Raw genomic sequence first — 10,363 nt, 5'->3', positions numbered from 1 at the left:
TGTGAAACGAATATGTAGACATGAAGGATAAAGATGTAGAATGTTAATGCAGTTTGTTTTATTTCACTAGATTTAAAAGTTTTTACATAAAAAATTCAGAGGCATCACTTTTCAGCATGCTCTCGTATATTATCATTATTCATCCAGTCATGAAATGTGGGGGAGACATTCATCTCATAATATTAAGAGTTAAGGAATATGTAGAGTGACCAAGCGGTTCTAGGCGCTTCAGTCCGGAACCGCGCTTCTACTACGGTCGCAGGTTCGAATCCTGCCTCGGGCATGGATGTGTGTGATGTCCTTAGGTTAGCTAGGTTTAAGTAGTTCTACGTCTAGGGGACTGATGACCTCAGATGTTAAGTCCCATAGTGCTTAGAGCCATTTTTGAATATGTGGACATACCAAGCAGGAAGTTAGCAAGGACTAGAAATTTTCATTAACTGAATTGACTTTGAATCTTAAATCAATTACCACTCTTTGCTTGGTGTATACCAGTAACATTTTTCTAAGTTGAACAAGATGTTTACAATGTTAATGATTTTCTTGATATGCATACTGGCGACTTTCTTGATATTACTGTTCTGTGGTTGACTACTGTATTAACCCTTAACTGCTCTGGATGTGTTAACATGCGCACCTTTGTACCTGACCCTGTATGCTCTGAATTGATTCTTGAAACTTTTCTCTTCCCACTGGGCAGTTGCCTTCTGTAACAACAGAATACCATTTGAGGTGATGCTTGCAAACCCTGTGTTTCTGTGCAGGCGTGGATACAAGAGGGAATGGGGTAAGGGGAGCAGTCAGTCATTACAGCCTCCCATCCAAAGAGCAGTTCCAATTTGGTTTTAGCAGGAAGACAAAACAGCAGTAGTGTTAATCCCCTGTTGCCCACACCAAAACTACCTTTATTGTGCAGTCTTTCTTCCTGTCATTCTAGCAAAGTTAGGCAGTACTCTAGAAGAGGAGCGAGAGGCCCTTTACTGGAGTTTTAGACCCAATCTCTTCAAGAATTAGTGACCCAAGTATTTTTGGTCTTTTGATCTCCAGGGCTTTGCAGTGGAAGGTTAAATGTGGTGTGGTTTCATCCCCCACACCACACTGTTACACTTAAGGAAATCTTTATCCATTCTCATTGTGTACACGTGTTCCTTGAGCTTTCCATGACCAGTCATTGAACTTGCCATGAGTTTAATCTGCCTCCTCTTTAAGCCCAGAATGGCAGAACTTTCAGCATCATTAGCACGCCAAGTTTCTGTTTTTGGGTCTTAGTATACAGTTCTGTGTGCTGCCTACTGATCCAGATGCATAGTTAAATTTTATCACCACCGTACTGAGAGGATAGGTTGTGGTCCAACTCAATAAATGGGATTGTTGTGACTAGCTTGTCAGCTTGTTTGTTACCATAATACCTGTGTGATGAGGGACCCACAACAGGTTTACACTGTTGCTTTCCCCTAGCCTCACAAGGGATTCATGGCATTCTGTGATGATTTTTGATGTTTTTGTAGGGCCTGATAGAGATGTCAGAGCTTCTTGGCTGTCTGAATGAATGTGCGAGGGCCTTTTCTCTCCCCCCCCCCCCCCCCCCCACAACCTCCAATATTTTATAAATAAAAGACAAGTTCATAGAAAACAATTACTTTATTGCCAAAAGTTTTGTACACTTATGGTTACTTTCCAACACAATCACCAAAAAGATTGTGACATTTGTCGTATCTGTGGGCAAGCTTTGCAATACCCTCTTCAAAAAATGTTGCCGCCAATGATTTCAAATGGTTGTGCCAGCAGTGTGTGGACCAGCATTGTCATGGATCAACACAATTCCTGAAGTCAGCATTCCTCTTTGTTTATGCAGCCCGGAACCACTATCATTGCAGCTGCTTATTGTGAAACTTTGTCGTTTGCCGAGAGACATTCAAAACAAACAAAGAGGAATGCTGACTTCAGGAATTGTGTTGATCCGTGACAACGATCGTCCACACAGTGCTGGCACAACCCAACGGCTCCTTGAACAATTTCAATGGGACCTGACACCCAGTGACTTTCACCTTTTCCCTGAACTGAAGACGTGGCTTGAAGGGCAGCACTTTCAAACCAACAAAGATCTTCAAAACAACATCAATGCTCATTTGAAATCATTGGTGGAAACATTTTTTGAAGAGGGTATTGCAAAGCTTGTCCACAGGTACAACAAATGTCTCAATCTTTTCAGTGATTATGTTGAAAAGTAACCATAAGTGTAAAAAACTTTTGGTAATAAAATAATTGTTTTCTATGAACATGTCTTTTATTTATAGCCTATGAGAGGTTGAAGAGAGAGAGAGAGAGAGAGAGAGAGAGAGAGAGAGAGAAACAACCCTCACAGATGCTATGATTCTTGTAACGCCTATGTGGGTTCTCCTCTGTGCACACCCCCTAATAGCAAATACCTCCATCTGGAATATAATGCACAGCGCACTCTCCAGTCAAGGTTGCACCTGTACACCCTGGCAACGACACTCTCATCTGTTTTCCACTAGTCAGTGAACCACTCTGTCACAACCCTCCACCCTACTTTCAATTGTCTCATTGAAAGGTTTATTCAAACAGTTGGAAGCTATCACACAGTGAACCAGAATTTCCCTGACCATTTCTATATTTACCACATGCATTATATGTGAACTACAAAGCGAAAAGCGGCCTTTTGTTCGAGAATTAACATTTTCAGTAAAAGCAAACATGTTCAATAACATCAACAATATCCATTTTCATCTTTTTGTTTATTATAACAACTTGCTTTATTCTGCATGCCTATATTGATTTGAAAATTGCTTGAATCCAACAGGAATCAATGTCATTAAAAGCAATCAAAATCAGTCTTCTGAAAATGGACCTCTTGATGTTATGGGGAAATAACATTGGTCTGACAGGGTGTCACTTTTCAAAATCTCGCAGCTGTGTATGCAGTGCTTCAGAAAATAACCCCTCAAATTTTAGAAGCATTTTGATGAGCTCAAAGTAGTTTTCTATAAAAGAACACTACTTTGTGATTACAGTGAAACCAAACGAGACAAGTGGTCCCTTTTTATATGAGAGTTATAACTATCTACTGATGTTGCCAATTTGCAGTTGGCCATAACATGGAATACAAATGCCAATACTTTGCCAAAAGAAAACCGCACATGATTCACTCATTTCTCTCAATTTGCGACAAGTTTACTTGGTTTTAAATTGATGTACACTGCATTGTGCGATAGGTTGTGTGTGTGTGTGTGTGTGTGTGTGTGTGTGTGTGTGTGTGTGTGTGTGTGTGTTTGTCGGGGGGGGGAGGGGAGGGGGGGGTGGCGCACTTTGGTGGGTGTGTGCATGCACACCAATATTCCACCTGTAACTCACTTCAATTTAGAGATAGAAATCTAATTTTTTACTTTTTTTACAAACATTCAGAGTTTAAGTCTGAATGTATAAATTACCGCAACTCAAAATCCAAAAGTTTTGACATGAGGTCCCTTTTAACTTTCCATCTCACGTAGATATCCTAAAGATTCCCAGTTTTGAACCTGCATGCTCCTGCCACTGCCTCCATTTTGATCCACGGGTGCAATGGGGGCATGGTCTCCAACCCAACAGTGTGTGTGCTGCTTATTCTGCCATTACCCTTCATCCATACATTGGTACCAATGTTTATAGAACAGCATCCACACATTCAAGCCAACATCCAGTTGAATTCATGTAGAGACAATTTAAACATGTCTGACGCACAGATCGAAGTAGGTGCAGTTGCGTTTCTGAGTGTGAATAATTGATTTATCATTGCAAAAAGAAAAAAAATGTAAAATAAGATACTGGACTATAACACTTCACATATTTCAAAACCAGTAAGTTTTAAATAAGGTATGAGACTGAAGACAAACCATATAGTTATATATATATTTTATCAGTTGAGGCCCCTGAACTGACAGTCTTTTGTCCTCTTCTGTTATGGTTGATAAGCTGACATAAAGACTGTTTATTTCTATCTGTCTTTCTCTTTTTTTTCATTTGACTATAGCACATGCCATACTGAATTTTTGCTGGATGCATTCCATGTGTCCACAGTGGCATTGCGATTTTTGTGGTTCCTTGTAACAGGATTCCACAAATGTACCTCTTGCTGGTAAAGTTGCAATAACTGAAAAATTTCCACGTTACTCCACAGTTCCTGAGACAATGTGATCTCAAAAATCCATCCTACAAATGTGTGGTCGACATATCGATATTGGGCCCAATGTCCTTTGATATACAGTCAAAATACCCACAAGCAAGAGATGTACCAACATTGAGGCCAATGCTATTTTGTTGCTCCACACACTGGACCAACTAAAAAATTACAAGCTTAAAGTTTTGCACAGGATATTTTTCAGTTGCTTGTCTGAGGATGTGTACAGGTTTGTGGCCTGACTGCCTGCAGAAAAGATACAAGGCAGATAAAGATGCCCATTTGCAGACTAACTGTATCTGATGTCAATAACAAATCCAACAAGGGTCATAAGCCCACAGGTAGAATAAGCAAATCACAGTAAGCTGAAAAAAGCAATATGAAAAGGGAATGACTATCCACAGAAAGAAATGTCATTCCTCCCCCACTTCTTATATGTTTGCATACTCATAGACTACAGGCCTGTATTCACAAGCATAGTACTAAAAGACTTACTGATAATGATATGTGCACACTTTGATTTCATATCATGCTTATTATGATGATAAATTTGTGAGAGTTTGTTGCCACTGTATTTATTAAATCAGAACAATATTGCAGTGCCTGTGTTGTTAAGAAGAATAATGGAATGCACCTTCAGACATGCATGCTTACATGAAATGTATTTGGAGTTGCGAATATGAACAACCAACAGCTGTATAAGGGAATTAAGACACTGAAAATTTGTGTCGTACCAAGACTCAAACCAGGATTTCCTGCTTTACGCAAGCTGTTGCCTCAAATGGTTGGCCTATCTGTGCATGACTCCTGGCCATACCTAAACTTCCATATGTCATTGTTCCTGCATTATGACATGTACTAGTAAACACATTATGTAATTTCTGTACAAGGGAGGACATTTTAATTGAAAGTCGCTGCCTGGTATCAGTGGATAAATACGATACTGCAGTGCCTGTGTTAAGGAGGATGACACAACGTTCCTTTGGACATGAATGCATCTGCCAATATCATGCAGTGATATCATGCAGTGACTTTCAATTAAAATGTCCTCCCATGCATGGGAATTACATAACGTGTGTACGAGTACAGGTTGTGATGCAAGATTGATGATTGTCTTGGGTCTTGTCATTAGCCATGCATTGATAGCCGAAGCGTTTAAGGTGATCACTCACACAAAGTGAGAAATCTGGGTTTGAGTCCAATTCCAGCACAATTTGGATTTTCGTCATTCCTTGACACAGCTGAAGGTTGTTTGTATTCACAACTGTAAATACAGGGTGTACATAAAGTCCGGGAACAATTTCAATTATTTATTGCACAAGAACTAAACATTGTACAGATGTCATACATATTGCATTTTGAATGGAAACTATGAAAGTTTTTTTTACAAACATTCAATGTGCAAACCACGAGTGACCCGACAGACATCAATACAGTAATCAGATTCTTGCCATACCCATCCCAACATGGCATCGTCGACTGTGGCAGTCACTTCCCGTATTCTCTCCCGGAGCTCTGCTACATCACGTGGTAGAGGCGGTACATACACCAGATCTTTACTGTTCCCCTACAGAAAAAAGTCACACGGAGTGGAATCTGGTGATCGGGGAGGCCATTTCATGAAATAGCTCTCCCTTTCTGTAGCATGGCCGAGCCATCTATGCGGCAGCTCTGTGTTCAGGTAGCCATGAGCTTCACGATGAAAGTGGGGTGGAGCCCCATCCTGCTGTAAGATGAATAGAAAGTCTGATTGTATTTGAGGTATCAGCCATTGCTGCAACATATCCAAGTAAGAATATCCTTATGAATGTCTCTTGTACGTGCTCCACATTCACTTCACTCACACTGGGGTGTCCACTTCTCTTTGCCGGGCACAAGCAACCTGTCATAACGAATTTGTTGTGCCAGTGGTAAATGGCCTTCTTTGTTGGTGGCTTCTTACCGTACTTGGTTCTAAACATCTGTTGAACAGCTGTAGCACACTTGCTTTTGTCGAACTCTGACACACAAAAAGCTTGCTCTGCACCCTGATCTCACCATGTTTGCGACTAGCGCTGACTGTCAGCAAATTACCAAACTATGCTGTGGGGGTATACTTCAAAATGACATATGTATGATATCTGTACAACATTTGGTTCTTGTGCAATAAATAATTGAAAGTGTTCCCGCACTTTATGCACACCCTGCATTAAATGAAGAGCCTGAAACATTACCTCTGAAATTTTGGGATGTATTTCTCTGAATTGGATTTCCTTGGAAATTATGCTAAAGTGATGTATTAAGCACTGATGCAAATAAAGTAATTGTTGTTATTATTATTATAACATTAAACATTTTATTTATTTTATTATTGTTATTGAAATACTAGGTATATTTAGCATGTTAAAAGGGGGTTAACAGCAAGTTTGTTTGTTTGTTTGTGTGTGTGTGTGTGTGTGTGTGTGTGTGTGTGTGTGTGTGTGTGTGTATGTGTGTGTTTGTTTTTGATAAATACTCATTTCATACAATTACAGAATGTACAAATAATGGAAAAATTGTTTTCTTTTTCAGTCGCCCAAGCCAAGCCAGTGTGTCCCTTGGTACTATAGGATATTTGAATAATATAATTTACATCTCAAAGTGGTTTAGAAATGATTTGACAGGGTTCACTTATGTCAGTGCTGTGGAAAATTAAAATCTGTGGACCATAAATAACAAATATAAATGATTGGACAATGTTTGGAGATTTTAACCTTCCACAAATTCATTTTATATTTTTGTATATAATTAACAACCTGAACAACCTTTGTAAAGTGTAATGTCAGAACACGTGGGAAAGTGTTCTAATATTAAAAAGTAAAGTTATACCTGTGTTAATATTTATTGCTTTTTAAGTAGTGTTACAACTGGAAGAAGCACTGTTACTCAAACTCCAGAGCTTTGTGATATACATAAGTTGTTTTTTTTTTTTAGTTGCATTTCATATTGGGCAATAATGAAAATACCAGAGAGACTAAAAGGATATATCTTATTTGTGAAAAGTCAAAGCAGAAAGGGATAGTTCCATTCTCTCCCACACTTTTGCTGACAGAACATTCTGGAGTCTCATTGTTTTTGATGATGGTTTCATTCACTAAGATTTGACATTAACAGTAGTTATAGCCATATTCTGTTTTGCCCCATTTTAAGTGTAAGCTAGCTTTGTGCTACATCATTTATTCAATCAAAGAGCAATGTTTAATGCTCAACTTGTTTTAAAAATTTCCTGCCATTTGTGTTATTTATTTTCAGGCAAAATACCATGGTAAGCCTGAACTTTTCCCATTCAACACACTCTTTCAAATACAATGTGTATTACATAAATAAATATGTTGTAGAGTTCACATACTGAACTGTAAGTCCATACTGTAAATGCAAAAGTGTGTTTGTCTGTTTCCTTTTCACGACTAAACTGTTCAACCAATTTAGATGAAATCTGGTATGCAGATGTATGTCCTTATGAAAACTATTGTGGGGGGGGGGGGGGGGGGGAGCAAGGAGCAAACTGGGGGTCTCGATCCAGGTAATTTTCTAAATTTTAGATGAAAAATAGTGAGTTTTAAAGTATTTTTAAGCATTTTAGGGTCATATGATCAACATAAGAACCCAGAAAACTGGTCTCTCGATAACTCGACACTCCGGGAAACTCGAGAAGCCTGACACATTTTTTGGCTTTGAAAAAAAGAAACAAAACGTAAACACAGATGGTATTTTTGTAAAAACCTAATTTCATTTACACTAATGATCATACTTATAGACTATTACAAAACAGTGAATATATAGCTCTGAAAAGACTGAAATTATATTTAAATAAATCCTAAAGTATCATTAAAAGACTAAAACATAAAATATTGCTGTTGCACAGTAATAGCACTTTGATTAATAAGTGAAATAACTAAATTAAGCTTACTTTGAATGAGGCTCACGGTTCATTAAATAAAAACTATATCTCAAAGTTAGTGCTTTAATACAGTTAATAAAGTTAATACAGTATGCCTAATACTTTCAGTCAAAAAGTATGTAAACAGCAGGTTTCAACTGGGTCTTACGACCTAAAAATATTTAAGTATTTGAAAATAACTAATACAGTGCTATAGTAATATAGTAATACAGTACTACACTAGTACCAATATTTCAAAATTGAAAATTTAACATTATGTATGTATTTAATTCTCTATTTTATAAAGATTTTTAATATTGCTCTAAATGCCACTATTAGGGCTAGAGTGTCTTTAGATAGGTGCAAACGTCGACCATATGACTGGATTACTCAATATGAAGTCATTGATGACTAGTCGGATATCCAATTCATCCAAAACAACTCGGTGGGCATGAAGAACAGCCAAGCTGTCCAGTCGCTTCTGTCCCATTGTTGATCGGAGGTATGACTTCAGACATCTAAGGGCGCTAAATGACCGTTCTGCTGTTGCTGTCGTAATTGGGACTACTTGGAGAAGCTTAATGCACTTCACTACTTCACATAACATTTCTCCAACTGCAGGCTCTTGTGTAACATACTTTTTTTACATCATGCATGTTTTTTAAGACCAGTTATTTTTTATTAACAATATTGGCCAACATATACTAATGTAAGTTGTCTCTCAATGTCTAGATCATTTTTGAAAAACTCAGTTGATTTTTCCAAATTTGTTTCACCTCTGTTTACTAAAAGCAAGCACTATTGTTCAACTGCAATGACCTTTGTAAGTCCAGTTGAAGCAAACTGTTTCAAAACTTCAATGTAAATAGCTTTGTAGTATTCCTTTGGGGTTTTGAAGGTGTGCGATGAGCTGGCTTCATTGTTTTCATACTTCTTTGGTATACTTCCTCCGAGGAAGCAAAGGATCATCAACTTCTGAAGGTTTTTCTTTTAAACATGATTCCCAAAAGTGTTCAAAACTGTCACGCTTTCCATTCAATATGCAAACCAAGTCCTCATATATTTTTTTCCAAATCAGCAACACTTAGATGAGGGCATTGAATTTTTTCACTGACATCCTCTACTGGGTTGTTGAAATAAGTCTTGAATTGTAACATTGACTCAAGGTAGCCTGAACATTTGTAACCTGCCTCTGTTTTGTCATCTGCAGAAAATATTTCAAAAACCTCTACAAGTTCTTCAAAGTTTTTCAATATTCTCAAGATACTAGATGCTCACATAGTCCATCGAGCCGGGCAAAGGGGTCGTAGACCAACTTGGTGGCTGGTGCTCTCACAGCGAATGCTTCTGAAAAGTTCTATCCTTTTGTTGGATTTCCTTACGGCGTTTATTACGTCTTGGCTAAAGCTATAATATCCCTCATAGTCATAAGATGGCGAAGACTGTCCACAACTGCCAAGTCTAAACTGTGAGCAGTGCAGTGCACATGATGTGCTTTTGGTTGTATATCCAGAAATAACTTTTTTAGTCCTTTGAACTTACCTCTCCTATTCGAGGCACCATCATAGCACTGTCCTCTTAAGTTATCCATTGACAAATGAAGATGAGCAAAAACGCCTTTTAAAATACTAAACAGAGTTTGTGATTCAGTGTTGGGGGGTCTCGTATAAGTCAATAAAGTTTTTGTTGATGATTAAGGAATCATCGACAGTACAAATACAAAATGACACTTGTTCGTCAGTCGAAGAATCACTTGTTTTGTCAACCATAATAGAAAAATATTCAGTCTTCTTGACTGAAGCCAATACCTTTCTCAACACAGACTTTCCTAGTAGATCAACGATCTAGTTTTGAATATCGTGGCATGTCTAGTTATACCCCAAATGTCCAATCCAATCTTTAAACTCAGGTATGTCATTCTTTTGAAGTTCCAACAATCGAAAAAAATTTTACTTTACATCTTTGTGCCCTAATTGCTAGTCCTAGTCAGCACAGAAACTGCACGGTAGTAAAAACTGTCTCAAGAGCTAAACGGCCTTTCTTCATATCACTACCTAACTGTTCATTCAATTGGGAAGCCACACTTCGGATAGTGATAGAATTTAGTTTCAAAACACCTCCTTTATGCGTAAATGTATTTTCACGAAGATAGAATTTTTCCAAAACATTTTTCCAGTTAGAAAACCCTACAGAAGTAAATGCATCTTCTTTTTTTGAAGAAAATTGTAATAGATTTTTAGCATCTGCCTCTTTGAGGGTTTTGCAAAAAACTTTTACAGTAGATGCTT

General features: G+C 37.9%; 1 protein-coding gene across 2 annotated transcripts in view; it reads left to right on the top strand.

The window, feature by feature from the left end:
• Window positions 1-6,983, top strand: part of LOC126425049 (GILT-like protein 1) — a 94,717-nt gene extending 87,734 nt beyond the window's left edge. For both annotated transcript variants that reach the window (XM_050087958.1, XM_050087959.1), the window contains one exon: window positions 6,728-6,983. In XM_050087958.1, the coding sequence (XP_049943915.1) occupies window positions 6,728-6,778 (51 nt within the window). In that variant the 3' untranslated portion in view covers window positions 6,779-6,983. The remainder of the gene's footprint in view (window positions 1-6,727) is intronic.
• Window positions 6,984-10,363: the final 3,380 nt, after the last annotated feature.

This window comes from Schistocerca serialis, chromosome 10, assembly GCF_023864345.2.
Source record: "Schistocerca serialis cubense isolate TAMUIC-IGC-003099 chromosome 10, iqSchSeri2.2, whole genome shotgun sequence".
NCBI lineage: Eukaryota > Metazoa > Arthropoda > Insecta > Orthoptera > Acrididae > Schistocerca > Schistocerca serialis.
Note: the sequence above shows the minus strand (reverse complement) of the source record. Positions and strands in the feature narration are given on the sequence as shown.